The sequence below is a fragment of the Diabrotica virgifera genome, chromosome 3 (assembly GCF_917563875.1).
Source record: "Diabrotica virgifera virgifera chromosome 3, PGI_DIABVI_V3a".
Lineage (NCBI taxonomy): Eukaryota > Metazoa > Arthropoda > Insecta > Coleoptera > Chrysomelidae > Diabrotica > Diabrotica virgifera.
The window spans coordinates 128408611-128426079 of record NC_065445.1 but is presented as its reverse complement, the minus strand read 5'-3'; the positions used below and the strand labels follow the sequence as shown (position 1 = coordinate 128426079).

At 33.1% G+C, this 17469-nt stretch overlaps 1 protein-coding gene across 1 annotated transcript in view; it reads right to left on the bottom strand.

Annotated features, from left to right (window-relative positions):
- The window catches only part of LOC126881308 (nose resistant to fluoxetine protein 6-like), a 105872-nt gene that overhangs the window by 57026 nt on the left and 31377 nt on the right, over nt 1-17469 (bottom strand). Inside the window, exons 3-5 of the mRNA XM_050645515.1 lie at nt 15138-15352; nt 10133-10209; nt 8647-8843 (exon numbers count right to left, since the gene is read on the bottom strand). Of these exons, the coding sequence (XP_050501472.1) occupies nt 8647-8843; nt 10133-10209; nt 15138-15352 (489 nt within the window). The remainder of the gene's footprint in view (nt 1-8646; nt 8844-10132; nt 10210-15137; nt 15353-17469) is intronic.

The window sequence follows — 17469 nt, the reverse complement described above, 5'->3', positions numbered from 1 at the left end:
GTTCGGCATAGGGTACATTTTGAAGAAGAGTGTCAACAGAGCTTAAAACCAAATTTTCATAAAAATCGGTGTTGATTCTCAAAATTACACGGTTTACAGTTTTTTACCGCTGATGAGTGGTCTATATAGTCCAGGGTAATAAGGTTTTTTCCATGACACTTGAACAGCCAGGGCACTGAAGCGTTTTTTCGACAGGTAATACCTATAAGAGCAAATTGTAACTATTTCCTGCGTAGGATCTGGCGGCCATTTTTATTTATAAACAGTTAAGTGTCAAAAAATGGCATTTTTCACTTTTTTTTCAAATCAATGGAACACAGGGAAACTTAAGGTTTTTTTAGTACAAATATCTTCGAGATTATGGAAAAAGCTTTAAAATGACGTATTAAAAAGTTTGATATATTCATTTATTTTTAATATAATTGCGAAAAAAGGTCGGAATTGCAAAAAATAGCTATTTATATAACAAGGGAGGAAAGTGCTACTTTTCCTCCCGAGAATGAAATTTAATGCCCGACGCGTAGCGGAGGGCAGTAATCATTCGAGGGAGGAAAAGACACTTTACTCCCATGTTATACATATGATTCTTCCACCTTCCTCAAATATCAGGTAATTTTTTCATTTTTAAATTATTTATTTATGTAACTAACCAACAAAATTTATTAAAACTAAAACTAACAAGTAGGTACAATATATCTGTCAATTGTCACATATAAGTCAAATTATTAATGTAAACATTGTTAAATCAAAATAACAATTTACTGTTTTTTATCATTCGGCAAAATAATATCGGTTTTATAAATAAACGTTAAAATGTGTAGATACTTACGTAATAGACAATAGATATTGTACAGGGCGTCAATAGGTTATATTTCATGAATGAAATACCATGACGTCACTTTTACATTTCCTCCCTAGGGAGGAAAAGTACAACTTTGCTCTCTACAATCAGATCCGGAAAAGTATACTTTCGGTAGAGGTAGGTGGAAATAGCTATTTGTATAACAAGGGAGGAAAGTGCTACTTTTCCTCCCGAGAATGAAGTTTACTGCCCGACGCGTAGCGGAGGGCAGTAATCATTCAAGGGAGGAGAAGGCACTTTACTCCCATGTTATACATATGGTTTTTCCACCTTCCTCAAATAACAAGTCATTTTTTCATTTTTACTTAATTTATTTATGTAACTAACCAACAAAATTTATTAGAACTAAAACTAACAAGTAGGTACAATATAACTGTCACCTGTCAAGTATAAGTCAAATTATTAATGTAAACATTGTTAAATCAGAATAACAATTTACTGTTTTTTACCATTCTGCAAAATACAGAGTGTTTTTAAATAAACGTTAAAATGTATAGATACTTACGTAATAGAAAATAGACATTGTACAGGGCGTCAATAAGTTATATTTCATGAATGAAATACCATGACGTCACTTTTACTTTTCCTCCCTAGGGAGGAAAAATATTTTCCTCCCTAGGGAGGAAAAGTACAACTTTGCTCCCTACAATCAGGCCCGGAAAAGTATACTTTCGGTAGAGGTAGGTGGAAAAATTATTTTCGCAATAACTGTTTTAAAAATTAATCTACAGCTTTGAAATTTTTGTCAAATAACGATTCTTTGGTGCTTAATATGTAATAAAAATTTCAAAGCGATTCATTCAATTGTTTAAATTTTATTCAAATCGTTTATCCCAGAGAGCATTTTTTGAAATAACATAAGTCAGAAGTAACTGACGTTAGAACCATTCCACAGGTGTCAAATAAAAGAGCATGAGCTATATTTTCAACTTGGTTTAAAAAAAGTGAATAAAAAATGCATTTATTAGTAATAAATAATTATGCAAAAGTATCGTAATCGCTCTTTATAAATGTTTATTGTGTTATATAAGGAAATTATACATATTTATTACAATTTTTTATCATTTATGATATAGATAACATTACTTGGTAGTTGTGCACTTAAAACAGGGCAAAAAAGTTAATTTTTTTGGAAAAAGTTATTCAAAAAGTTTATAAAGAAAAATTGACGATATTTTGCATAATTATTTATTACTAATAAATGCATTTTTTATTCACTTTTTTAAACCATGTTGAAAATGTAGCTCATGCTCTTTCATTTGACACCTGTGAAATGGTTCTAAGGTCATTTTTTCTGACTTATGTTATTGCAAAAAAAATGCTCACTGGGATAAAAAATTTGAATAAAATTTAAACAAGTGGATGAATCGCTTTGAAATTTTTATCATATATTAAACACCAAAGAACCCTTATTTGACAAAAATTTCAAAGCTGTACACTAATTTTTACAACAGTTATTGAGAAAATATTTTTTTTGCCATTCCGAACTTTTTTCGCAAATATATTAACAATAGATGAGTATATCAAACTTTGCGATACTTCATTTTAAAGCGTTTTCCATAATCTCGAAGATATTTGTACTAAAAGAATCATAAGTTTTACTGCTCTCCGTTGATTTGAAAAAGAGGGAAAATGCCATTTTTTGACAGTTAATTCTTTATTAATAAAAATGGCCGCCAGATCCTACGCAGGAAATAGTTATAATTTGTTCCTATAGGTATTACCTGTCGAAAAAACGCTTCAGTACCCTGGCTGCTGAAGTGTCACGAACAGTGTATATTTTTGTCTAATTACCCTGGCCTAATACGTCAATTTATTTTTAAGGACATAGTGACGTTTGTGGGGAAGGGAAAGAATATTAATGTGTCATCATTGAGGCGCTCAGAGCAACAGTGGCCTAACACCAAAACCGAAGTTTTGAGATAAATGCAATATCTTTGCATTCGTATTTCCATTATTCTTCATGGGATGGCGCTACAAATTATGTAGCGCCATTTAGCCATATATAGAGGTAGGTTGTGTAGACCCTTGTTAATCCGAAGATGTAATGCTACTACTTTTATTGATATAATAATCTAGAAATGTGGAACTCATCAAATATGGACTTAAAGTTCTAATTAAGCGGCTAAGACAACTTTTCCAGCAATGCTTGAATAATTGAATAACCATGAAATACCTGAAGAATGGAAAGAGTCACATCTGAGCACTATCCACAAAAAGGGAGATAAATCAAAACCTGAAAACTATAGAGGAATTATAGTCATTAGTAGTATCAGCAGAATATATGGAAAACTTATTAAAAATTGAATAGAAAAATAATACCAAGATATGGAAGCCGAAGAACAGGCTGGTTTTCTCGCAGGTCGATCTACAATAGATCATGTTTTCTCCATTACTCAGGTAATTGAAAAGAAAGTTGCTCGTGGGCAAGAAGTCCATCTAATGTTTGTAGACCTTAGAAAAGCGTATGATAGTGTCCCGCTGGTTAGATTATAGGAGGCACTGGAGAAAACAAATGTAAATATAGAATTGGTTGAAGCCGTAAAAACGTTGTACTACCAACAAACAACAAGAATTAATGTTGTTTTGAAGCTATTTCCTTGTGGCATTTTTATAATCAACTATTTTCAATGGGAAATAAGCCACAATTTTACCAAAAAAAAAAATGATTTTATTAACGTTTAGAAGTCCAAATTTTGACAACGAGACCCGATTTGGGCTTCGAAACGTTAATAAAATAATTTTTTTTTTGGTAAAATTGTGGCTTATTTCCCATTGAAAATAGTTGATAACAAGAATTAAAACTGGAAATCTCATAACACCTGGATTCACAGTAACTAAATCACTAAGGCAAGGATGCTGTATCTCACCAACACTATTCAAAATATACCTCGAAGCAGCACTCAACAAATGGAAGAAAAAATGTACGAATATAGGCATACCACTAACGGACTCAAATTTGTACACGCTGTGCTTTGCTGATAACCAGGTGATCACCGCACAGGACTCTGAAAATATTAGTTACATGATGCGAAAACTATCAGAAGAGTTTACAAGAGTGGGGCCTAGAAGTGAATATGGAAAAAACTGAATACATGAGTATCGGAGGAGACCGACATAGCCCCCGAGTAGAGGAAAATCAAGAAATAAAATTATGTGAAGACTACAAATACCTGGGAGTAAAGATCACTCAAGACGGAAATATAGATGCCGCTATTAAGGAACAAAATACACAGGGAAAAAAAGGCATATCCTCACTGAACAGCGTACTGTGGGATAAAAATATTTCTAAAGAAAATAAAACAATAATATATAACACTATAATAAAAACAATCACAACATATGGATACGAAGTTTGGCCCCTAAAAGTCAGAACATAGAAAATGCTTAGAGCAACAGAAATGGACTTCTGGCGCCCTTCGGCGGGAATATCTAGACGCGACAGAATAACAAACGAGAGAGTCAGAGACATCATGGATGTTACACATACTATTGTTGACGACATCAGGACGAAACAACTTAGCTGGTATGGACACGTAAGAAGAATACCGGAGAGTAGAATACCAAGACAAATCCTCGAATGGCAACCAAGAGGAAGGCGCAGACCAGGAAGGCCTAGAAGAAGTTGGAGAGAAGGAGTTGATAGAGAAATCAGAGACAGAGAACTCGAGGACGATCTATGGAATGACAGAACGAGATGGAGATTGGAAATCGGAAGACGTTGAAAAACGTTGTAAACCTATATTATATAATATATCTAGAAATGCTCAATTTGTGGCTTAGGCTACTGTTGCTCTGAACGTCTCAATTAAAGAAGCGGCAGAATTAAATGTCTAAAATGTTTTTATTATTGTTACGAATGTATATAATCATATAAAGCAGGGGTCACCAATTAGTTTCCCTGAGGGTCCGTTTCGAAAACCTATGACACTTCCGGGGTCCGGATTTATACTGCCTGTATCTGGCTGATTCGGTTTCTTTGCGGATTCTTGTTAAAAATATCCCCTATAAACAAATCAGAAGGGTGCCGGGCAAATTTTTTGGGCAGAAATTGTTTAACTTTTTTTATCAAATTCAAAACATCACCTTTTTGAACCCTAAAATATATTTTTAGCAGTTTTGGGCCATCTTAAACAAAAAAGATCTGCCATTTTATTAAAACTTAAGAGTTTTCAAGCATCGCAAATGCATATTTTCGCATTTTTCAGATTTTAAATCGCTGATAACTCGAAAACTATTAACTTTTCGGAAATATGACAACATACCTTTTTTGTTTATACTTACCCAAGAAACCTCAAAATACATTTTTGAGACAAAAAGTAATTTTGCATTTGCTTAAAAACATTTTTCACCCGGCACTCTTCTGATTTGTTTAAAGGGGACATTTTTTAACAGGCATCTGCAAAGAAATCGAGTCAGAAACATTTTCCATACGAAAGTGTCCTCACACATGGACTTATATGGAAAGCAAAACTAATAATATCTCATTGTTTTTTGGTTAATGTATACTTTTCTGTTTTCCTGGTACAATAAATAAAATATAAATTCATTGTGTATTGTTTTGATGTTATTATCGATATATTGTGAAAACAGCAGGATTGTAAAATTATTACTGGGAATATTTTAAAATTTAGGAATTTATATTTTGAATGCTAATGAAGTTTTTAGATATCTTCAATTTGGAGAAAGGAAACTGATGAATTTAAAATAAATAATCATAATACAAAATGCTAATTAACATTTTATCTTTTTTACATTAGTTTCAATGCAAAGTGTTTGCTGCAAACTTATTAAATCTGAAAATTATTTTAGTTAAATGCACATCTGAAAAGTACTCCTACTTAACATATCTATCTATCTAATTATAATTCTTCGGTCCATCTTTGGACATATTCCTCCCCAATTCTTTTCCATTCTTCTCTGTCTCTCACTACAGTTATCCACCTAGAGCCCACGTGCTTCTTGACATCATCTGTCCATCTCATTTGTGGTCTTCCTCTGCTTGGTTTATATTCCCACGGTCTCCAATTTATGAGAATTTTGTTCCATCGATCTTCCTTTTGTCTTATAGTGTGTCCGGCAAATCTCCATTTCAACTTTGCAACTTCTTGTCTAACATCCCTAACTTTGTTTTTCTCTCTTATCCACTCGTTTCTCTTATCCACTTAACATATAATAGAGAGGAAATGAATATAAAAAAGTGTACATGACAAATTTATATTACAGTTTCAAAATTAATAATTAATGATTAATTTCAAATTTAATGATTAGTAAGTATAACAATAAGGGGGAAAACCCTTTACAAAATTAAATTATTAGAGAGAGAAATGACATTTTTTATGTACAACCTGTCTGAAGTTTGGAGTGAGTTAGGTGCAACTGAGTCTCATTAGGGAGTTGAGATATCTCTTAGTGAGATCTCTACCGACTTTTAATAATGTTCATTCTTGATAAAGCGGCTTCGCACACATAAGTTGAGCTAAACATAGTACACAATTTCATGGCTAAACATTTTCAAAATTGCCAAACACTAGGTACATTCTGAATTTATTGACGGTCCGCACAAAACTAGCCCACGGTCCGGATGCGGACCGCGGTCCGCTAATTGGTGACCCCTGATATAAAGTATAAAATAAAATTTATTGAAATATTAACTTTTGTTATTACTTAAAATTTAAAACAAAACTAATAAACTCCATAAACTTCTATGCTAAATGCAAAAAATCCAACTTTTTGCAGCAAAACAGATAAAATTCATTTTCAAAATAATAATTCAGCCCCTTAGAAATACTTTAACAACTCAAGATTTTCGTACAATAAAAAGATTTTTAAATTGAAAACTTATTGGCCCATTTTCTTGGTAACACCTCCAAGGCTTCTAAAATTTGCAAGCCAGATTGATGCTGAAGCGAAGAAGACAAGAGGGAATTCAAAAACTTACAATTCACTACCCCGTCTGTTCAGCTGGTAAATTCCAACAGAAAATGGACCTAGTTGCTCAAAGAAGTAACGACCAATATAAAAATAAAACAAAAATTCCATTTCTATTCAGTTTTAATGCGAAGGCAAAATAATCTTATTTTCACTTAAAATACGGAGCGCAGTCCAGCACTCTGAATCGACGATTTTCGACTCTTGTTGGAGTCTCATCGGAGAGAACGTAGGCCTGCTACTCCATACTCCAATTGACCAACACCGAGAGTTGATCCCCCACACCGCAAATGACGTGAATGGACTAGGTGAATGGCGTCATCTGGCAATTGGAAGATGAAGTAGTTTTCAATTATGATAGCAATATTAATAATATTTAAAAATATTAAAATATTACTAAAAGATTTTTAAATTGAAAACTTATAGTCCATTTTCTTGGTAACACCTCCAAGGCTTCTAAAATTTGCAAGCCAGATGTATGCTGAAGCGAAGAATACAAGAGGGAATTCAAAAACTTACAATTCACGACCCCGTCAGTTCAGCTGGTAAATTCCAACAGAAAATGGACCTAGTTACTCAAAGAAGTAACGACCAATATAAAAATAAAATAAAAATTCCATTTTTATTCAATTGCAATGCGAAGGCAAAACAATCTTATTTGCAACTGAATAAAAATGGAATTTTTATTTTATTTTTATATTGGTCGTTACTTCTTTGAGTAACTAGGTCCATTTTCTGTTGGAATTTACCAGCTGAACAGACGGGGTCGTGAATTGTAAGTTTTTGAATTCCCTCTTGTCTTCTTCGCTTTAGCATCCATCTGGCTTGCAAATTTTAGAAGCCTTGGAGGTGTTACCAAGAAAATGGACCAATAAGTTTTCAATTTAAAAATTTTTAGTAATATTTTAATATTTTTAAATATTATTAATATTGCTATTAGGACTGAAAACTACTTCATCTTTCAATTGCCAGATGACGCTAGTCACCTAGCTCATTCACGTCAGTTGCGGTGTGGGCGATAAACTCTCGGTGTTGGTCAATTGGAGTATGGAGTACCCGGCTTACGTTCTCTCCGATGAGACTCCAACAAGAGTCGAAAATCGTTGATTCGGAGGGCTGGACTGCGCTCCGTATTCTAGTTGAAAAATAAGATTGTTTTGCCTTCGCCTTGCAACTGAATAAAAATGGTATTTTTATTTTATTTTTATATTGGTCGTTACCTCTTGGAGTAACTAGGTACATTCTCTGTTGAAATTTTCCAGCTGAACAGACGGGGTCGTGAATTGTAAGTTTTTGAATTCCCTCTTGTCTTTTTCGCTTCAGCATCCATCTGGCTTGCAAATTTTAGAAGCCTTGGAGGTGTTACCAAGAAAATGGACCAATATGTTTTCAATTTAAAAATCTTTTAGTAATATTTTAATAATTGTAAATATTATTAATATTGCTATTAGGATGAAAACTATTTCATCTAAAACATATTTTACACCTTTCGAAAATAAAATATTTTAATTTGAAGGGGCCACCGTTTTTGTCCCATTCCCAGACGTTACATCTTTAGACTTAACGCTTTTTGCTTATAGCAAATCATATAATAGTGAGGGGGCAAAATTCTGGAATAAAATAATTTTTTTATACGGGTCAAATCCCGGAACAGGTCTATTTCTATTTATAAATTATTAGTTTTTGGCAAATATGTCATACTAGTCACTTTATCCATCTGGGCGGGATGATGTATCGATGATTTTTTTTAATGGGAATAGGGGCTTTTTTACGTTTCTATTTCTACAAGGAAATACCTTCCGAACAATATTTTGTTAAAAAATTTTTCTTAAAAATATACTAAATAAGTTTACCTGTATTGATTCTTTTGAGTTAAAAACTGGCACTGCTATGTATTTTACATACATGTGAAAAGTCATGACCCATATCATACTAAGTACTCTAATTCCATCTAAACAATCAAGAGATGATGTTCGATTGTTACTTGTTTGGAGAAGTTTTTTGCCATTAGTATATACCGAAAAAGCTACCAGACCTGGTTTACCCCTTTCTAAAACATATTTTTAAAACAAATTATTTTTAGTAATTATTAAGGAAAACGTAAACTGGTTGATTGGTGAAACTAAGTTTGATCAAATAGAATGTCTACGTGATACTACATTATTGATTCATCATAGCTATTAATTTTTTTTCATAAACCTAATTCAATTAGTAGTACAATTATTAACTTAAAATCTGGACAAACTACATTTATCCACTCAAGGAATTGGATTGAATTGGGATAAACCTTTATTGTTGAGTAGTCGTGTAGGAAAAGGTACAAACAAATACATCGTCATGGAAGAAATATTGGAAAAACTTTTAAAAAATGGTAGAGAGAGAGAGAGAGAGAGAGAGAGAGAGAGAGAGAGAGAGAGAGAGAGAGAGAGAGAGAGAGATAAGGGTAGAAAATAAAATAGATGCTGTATCAATCGAACTAAATCAGCTAAAATTAGAAAATGAATTGATTAAGAGGGAAAACCTGGAAATCAAAGAGGAGATAAAGAAAAAAATAAGAAAGATAACCAGTGTTATACATGGTGTAGATGAAACAGCAAATTAAAATAGAGAAATCTTGAGTCATAAAATCAAATAAATTAGCAGTAAAATGAACATTTCAATTGACGAAAATGAGGAAACACAGAATATCCATAGAGTAAGAAACCAAAATAATAGAAATACATTAGAGAAGATTACCCAAAAGCATTAAAACAGCAAAGGAAATTTATGATCCACCAACTGAAATTAGCTAGAAATAAAAGACTACAGGGCTTTCCTAACCTATAACCTACTAAAAATAAATGGAGAAATATATACTCGGAACAATTGGGCTATACAAAACCTAACAATGGAGATATTCAACTCGGAGTATGTAACAGTATTATAGTAAATACGATAATGACATATTATTATGGTGCGCAAACATGGATTGTGCAAAAGTGAGTGAGCTGGAACAAGAACCTGTAATGAGGAAAATCGAAAATAAACAAATGAGCTGTTTTGGCCACAGACAAAGAATGGAACAAAACAGACTAACAAAGAAGGTACATGGAAACAAAATGGGAAACAAACTAAAAAAAAGGGAAGGCCGAGGAAGACTCCATGTCTTCTTGGACCAGATCCAGGATATAGGTGAAAGGAGAGAAATGAGTATAAGAGATGAAGAACCTGGCCACCAATAAAAGCGCATGGAAGAAATGGATAAGAGGCCGAACCCGACATCCAACGCCCTGAAGGACACTAAGGATTATGAGAAAGAAAACGATGCAGGGTTCAATTATATTGAAAGAGAATTCTTACCTTGCGTATATTTCTGGCAGTAAAGATCGTACATTGTTGCAAGAAAAACCACGATAGCAATTAACACTATTATTACTCTAAAAAAAATAAGATTTAAATGCAGATAACATGTTTTCTATAATAATATGTTTATTTGATTAATTTTTTTAAATAAAGGTTGTCTGTACCTAGAAATATACCTGTTAAAAACATTATGTAAAAACATCAAGAAAACATCATGTAACAAAGACTACAAGAAAAATAATGGTAATATGTCCGATAATATCGGACTTATTAGTCCTAATGGATAAGAATACATGATAATTATTTGTGGATAACAGATATAGGCCCAAAACATTGTAATACATGAAAGGTAAAGTTAGCCTTGGAGATTGTGCTAGAACTACTAAAACGATTTTATTAAGAACGGTTTTATTAACATTTGGACTTCCACTTAGGACGTCGTTGTCAAAATACAAAATATTAATAAATTAAACAAAAATGGTCCTTAGTAAAAAAACTCTTCTAATATTTTAAAAATAAATAACCATTTTCAATTTCGTGGCCAAACGAAAATACAGCCGCACCATATTCTAGTCCAGTCAGAGAGTGCAGCAAGCACCTCTACCGGTTTCGAAACTTATTATTCTCTCATCAGGAGGCACATATGCTGCTCTCTCTGATCCAACCAAAACAAACCCCGGCGTGCAGTCCCGGATTGCAACGAACGAAATAGCATAGATGTCCTAGCGGAAACTGCTAGCAAAAGACTAAGTTTTTACTCTAATGGCATATAATACAACATAATGTTACTCTACATCCCACCAGACTGAAAACAATGGGAACCTTCTCTGGTTACACCTCCGAGGCATCTATAATTTGCAGGCCATACGGATACTGAGACTAAGGAAGATGAGGGAATTTTACAATTTATAATTCACGTCCCATCTGCTCAGCGCGGTAAAGTTCCAACAATAATGGTTCCCTTCGTACTCCAATCAGAGTAACCATGTAAATCAAAAATGAATAACCATTTACAATTTCGTTGCAAAACGAAAATACAGCCGCACCATATTCTAGTCCAATCAGAGAGTGCAGCAAGCACCTCTACCGGTTTCGAAACTTATTATTCTTTCATCAGGAGGCACATATGCTGCTCTCTCTGATCCAACCAAAACAAACCCCGGCGTGCAGTCCCGGATTGCAACGAACGAAATGGCATAGATGTTCTAGCGGAAACTGCTAGCAAAAGACTAAGTTTTTACTCTAATGGCATATAAAACAACATAATGTTACTCTACATCCCACCAGACTGAAAACAATGGGAACCTGCTCTGGTTACACCTCCGAGGCTTCTACAATTTGCAAGCGATACGGATGCTGAGACTAAGGAAGATGAGGGAATTTTACAATTTATAATTCACGTCCCATCTGCCCAGCGCGGCAAAGTTCCAACTAGAATGGTTCCCTTCGTACTCCAATCAGAGTAAACATGTAAATCAAAAATGAATAACCATTTTCAATTTCGTTGCAAAACGAAAATACAGCCGCACCATATTCTAGTCCAATCAGAGAGTGCAGCAAAGCACCTCTACCGGTTTCGAAACTTATTAGTCTCTCATCAGGAGGCACATATGCTGCTCTCTTGCTTACTGCATTCTCTGATTGGACTAGAATATGGTGCGGCTGTATTTTCGTTTTGCAACGAAATTGAAAATGGTTATTCATTTTTGATTTACATATTTACTCTGATTGGAGTACGAAGGGAACCATTCTCGTTGGAACTTTACCGCGCTTAGCAGATGGGACGTGAATTATAAATTGTAAAATACCCTCATCTTGCTTAGTCTCAGCATCCGTTATGGCTTGCAAATTGTAGAAGCCTCGGAGGTGTAACCAGAGAAGGTTCCCATTGTTTTCAGTCTGGTGGGATGTAGAGTAACATTATGTTGTTTTATATGCAATTAGAGTGGAAACTTAGTCTCCTTCTAATAATTTAATTTACCCTGGCTCATTCATATCGGCAATTTAGTTATTGTTTTGACAACGAAGTCCGAAGTGGAAGTTGAAATGTTAATAAAATCATTTTTTAAGTTAAATTGTGGCTTATTTCCAATTTAAAATAATAAATAAACTCATAATTATCATTAAACTCGTCTGACACACCAATATGCATTAAAAGAAAAACCTTTAATCACTGTGATTTTCCAATGTTGACTTACGGTGCGAAAACGTTGACTATGACAAGGTGAACAGTGCATAAGATGTGTGTCTCAAAGGGAGATGGAGCGTTCTATGTTGTGCGTTCCACTACGAGACAAGATCCCAAACCGCCAGCTACGACAAAGGTCAGGAGTGGCTGATGCAGTAGAGTAGCAACACTAAAATGGAGCTAGTCAGGTCACGTTGCTCGAATGACAGATAATGGCTGGACAAAGCGGATACTGGAATGGAGTCTGAGAGATGATGCCTACTGAAGCAGAGGTCGTCCACCAACACGTTGGACTGATGATCTAAAACTTTGTCATAGGAATTGGATGAAAGAGACACAAGATCAGAATAGATGAAAAATTATGAGGGAGATCTATGTCCAGCTGTGGACAAGTGAAGATTGAATGATGAAGTAACATTCTACATATCTTTCTTTCATGTACAGTGCGCTTGTATCTGGTAGATACCCTTTTACCTTGCCGGTAGGAAACAGATCTAATTTAGGATTGCAACCCTGATCACGTGAGCCATAATTATCTACCAATCTCCTGGTGCCTGGAAGAAATTATGTTCTTTACTCAGAAATACAAGGTAAGGCCCTCAGTCCCTGGCAGACTTATTTAAGGTAATAAATTATATAATTTAGATACAGAAATGTCCAGACTCAAAAACAAAATTTTAGGAATTAGTAAGGTCAGATGGCCAGGTAATGGTAAATGCCCCACAAGCAATGGGATATGGGATGCTATACTATTCTGGAAGCGACAATTAGCAGAGCCATCCAAAAGAAGTCGGAATTTTGGTGGATGCAATTCCTCTATCAGAAAGATTAATGATGTGTATAAGAATGATTGTTGCCAACAGAAGAGCAGTGATGATTGCCAACCTCCGTCGCGGAGGTGGCACGTAAAGAAGAAGATCAGAATGATCAGCACTTCATTCTTATAATATGTATATAGCCCCGGGCGCATCTGTAAAAATATTAGTACATTTGGACGTTGAGAGGTAACTCAAATTTTTTTGCAGAAATTGCTTGAAAATAACTCAAATAATAATATTTGCGTTATCCTCCCACTCAAAAAGGCCCGGAACATTGTTTAAAGAATCAATAATATCAAAAAATGAAGGAAAAATTCGATTTCTTTCTTTGTTTTTTGATTATATCTTTAAAAGTATTCATTTCTGAGAAAAGTTTTACCAACATAAAAGTTGTGCAATTAAATTTCCTATAATATAGGATTTTTTTAATTTTTAAAAATTGTCATCCTTGTTGCAAAATAGCAATAATTTCGAAAAAAACATAAAAAAGCACGTATTCGCATTTTATATTTTTCTTATGATACACTTAGGACCTTCATATTTTATCCAGAAAATCTATATGATGTAGTAAAAAAATACTGTGAATTATATTAAGATCGAGTCAACAGATTTTGCAAAATAAATTTTGCAATCCAGCTTTCGCAAAAAAAATTCATTTTTTCAAAATGTTACAGGACTGAAAATAAAGCAGTCAGCAAGTTAAATTTTTTTTTGCATATAGAACAATACTGTACCTTTGATTGGCAATTTTCAAATTTAAAATCGATTGGCCACCACGGCGTCAGAAATTTTTTAAATAAACATTAATTTTTGGTGCTACGCGAAGGACAGCGGATAGTGTGCGCTGATTGGGCATTCCAATGACCTTTGATAATGATTAATATATTTTAATTTTTAGTATATTTCCATACATATATAAATAAATTTGTTTATTGCAAAATAAAAACACGTACACTGTCCTTTGAAATAACACTTTTTTTAGCAATTTTTTAGCTTCCTTCTTTGTTCATATATAAATATGAATAAAAGTTAGAGAATAAAAGTTTATTATTTTTAAACATATGCAATTATTTAAACATAATTTCACAAAACAATAATCAAATTAGTTTGATTTTTTTAGAATTAAAATATTAAAATACAACAAAATATAGAGCAAGAAAATAATATATTAGATAAAGATTGGAAGAAATTTTGGTGAAAATCAACTTGTGTGAATCTAACACCGCTGTCCTGCGCGTAGCACCAAAAATTAATGTTTATTAAAAAAAAATCTTGACGCCGTGGTAGTTAATCGATTTTAATTCTAAAAATTGCAAGTAAAAGGTACGGTACTCTTCTCTATGCAAAAAAATTCAACTTACTCTCTGCTTTGTTTTCAGTCCTGCAACATTTTGAAAAAATGAATTTTTTTAGCTAAACCTGGATTGCAAAATTTATTTTGTAAAATCTGCTAAACCGATCTTAAACTTTATACTATTGTTTTATTTTATCATATAGTTTTTCTGTGTAAAATACAAAGGTCTTAAGTGTAGCATAAATGGTTGAAAAACGTAAAATGCAAATACTTGTTTTTTGATGGTTTTTTTGCAATTATTGCTATTTTGTAACAAGAGTGACAATTTTTAAAAAGTTTTAACCAATCCTATATTGTAGGAAATTTAATTACGCAACTTTTATGTTAGTGCAACTTTTCTCGGAAATGAATACTTTTAAGGTTATAATCAAAAAACGAATCAAAAATTCGAATTTTTCCTTCGTTTTTTGACATTTTGATTATTTAAACAATGTTCCGGACCTTTTTGAGTGGGAGAATAACTCAATTATTATTACATTGCATTTATGCAAAAAAATTTGAATCACCTTTCAACGTCCATCTTAAAACAGATGCGCCCTGGACTAATATAGTTGTGAAAGTTATTTAAATACTAAAGTAGGTGAGGCGAAATGTAAATATTTGGTTAGAGAAAAGTTAAAGAATTCAATATTGTATACTCACATTCCCACATACGCATTGCGATCCAATGGTTCATAAACTTCCTCTTTAGTTTGGCACATAAGAGACTTTATAGTGGTATTGGAGTATTGCAGTTTTTTCATTATAAAACCAGCATCTGCATCAGAGCAGTTACTTGGAAGACAAACTGCTCGTGTTGGAAATCTAAGCATGTGCATTCCCCCTGTGATTCTTAATGTTAAGTCTTTTAAGAGAACCTGAAAACAATGAAAACTTATGGAAAATGTTATGGTATAGCCTAAATTTAAAATAGTTGAGGGTTAGAAATAAAAAAATTAGTAAAATAAAATCCAAATGGGAAAAGGTAATTTAAAAACGTAGATAAATAGATAAAAATTCCTGATCAGACAGGATTATATGTCGACTTCCGCCAATGGTTCGTTATCGAACCATTATTTTCAAACACGAGATTTGATGACTCGGAAATTTTTTTTTTGTATTTTTATAACAATTGGTGTACAAATAGGTTAAAAAAATAATGTTTTAATTTATTTGACCACAAAAGTGGTATGCCAATAAAATTATTACAGTAAAAATAAAGTTGTGTCGAAGGATTGAAAATGTCGGACATTTAGAAAATATTTTTGTGATGAAAGCATGAGTTTGGAAATTAAACAGAATTAAATTTAGTTACACTTATATTTTCTGGCTGCTTAAAAATACAAAAATTTAAAAACATTAACGAATTCTCAAAAAAAAATCTACAAAAAAATGGTGCGTTTTCGCACCTTTGGCGCTAAATGGGTTTGAAAAATAGAATGGATAAAAGATATGATCATTAAAACAACAAACAAAGAAGTCATTCAGACACCTAAAAAAAATAAAGGGAAGTAAGGTAGATGAACCAGATGATATTCCTGGGGAGTTTGGATAGCTTTAAGACAGATAGGAACGAGTTGGCTAACAGGTTTATTTAATCAAATGGAGAAGCCATATCTGTTTACAAAAACTAACGAGAACTAAAACAATTCACGAACTATATGGCCATCAAACTAGATTGTCATTCCATGAAAATATTGAAGGGGTAATGATAGACCCGTAAATTTCGATGAAGAAACCGAGATATCAGACAATCAGTTCAGTTTTATGCAAGGCAGATCAACAACAGATACAACGCTCATTACAAGGCAGCTGCAGTAAAATGTAGGAAAAAGAAAAAAAGCGCATATGATATTCATCGATTTTGAGAAAGCATATGACGAGTTTATCGATAGATTTTGTGGTGAAAGTTCCATAAGAAAGGAGTTCCTGGACAATATGTGTATATTGTGAAATACGTAATGAGGGAGTAACCCCTAGTGCAAGAACAGTGGTAGGAGGAAAGAGCTAAAATTCATATGAAAGTAAGATTGCACTAGGGCTCCGTATTCGTCGTTATTAGTGTTAAATCGGATAAGAGGAAAACTATAGGGAAACATTCCCTGGTGCTTAATGTATGCTTATAATGTAGTGTTAGTGAGAAACACTGAAAGGTATGTATTTAGAACAAAAACAGGAACATTGAAGACAAGTTCGTATGAAAAAGGTTTAGAATTTATTAGGAAAAAAGTAGGGTAGCTGGAATGTTTAGTTATTTAAAAATACAGTTCGTAAAAATATATTTCTAATTTTAGATTTTAAAATAATTTTGGAAAATAATAGGTTAATGGCTGGTTGCACCAACAAATCTTAAGCTCCAGCTTAGCCCAGCTCAGCTTATAGATAGAGCCGCCTTAGGTCTCATTTACGTTGCATTATTTTCGATTCTTATCTAAGCAATCCACGTGGCAATCTATTGCGGCATGCTGAAAATTATTCTAAGACTCAATGGTTCAATGCGTATGTTTCGTAAGCTGACCTTAAAGCACGTCTTAAGCTTAAGATCAGTTGGTGCAACGAGGCATTAATCACCTAATATTAGTATTACAGAATAATAAGAAAATAGATGGATATGAAGCGAGTGGTGTATTGTGTGACAGAAATATTCAAATTATACAACGAATGCATGTGACGGAAATCAGAATGTTTATATGGATGAGTGGATAAAATTATAGCTAATTTGTATAACAAGGGAGGAAAGTGCTACTTTTCCTCCCGATAATGAAGTTTCAAGGGAGGAAATGGGAGGAAATCATTCAAAGGAGGAAAATGCACTTTACTCCCATGTTATACATATGGTTTTTCCACGTTCCTCAAATAACAAGTCATTTTTTCATTTTTACATAATTTATTTATGTAACTAACCAACAAAATTTATTAGAACTAAAACTATCAAGTAGGTACAATATAACTGTCAACTGCCAAATATAAGTCAAATTATTAATGTAAACATTGT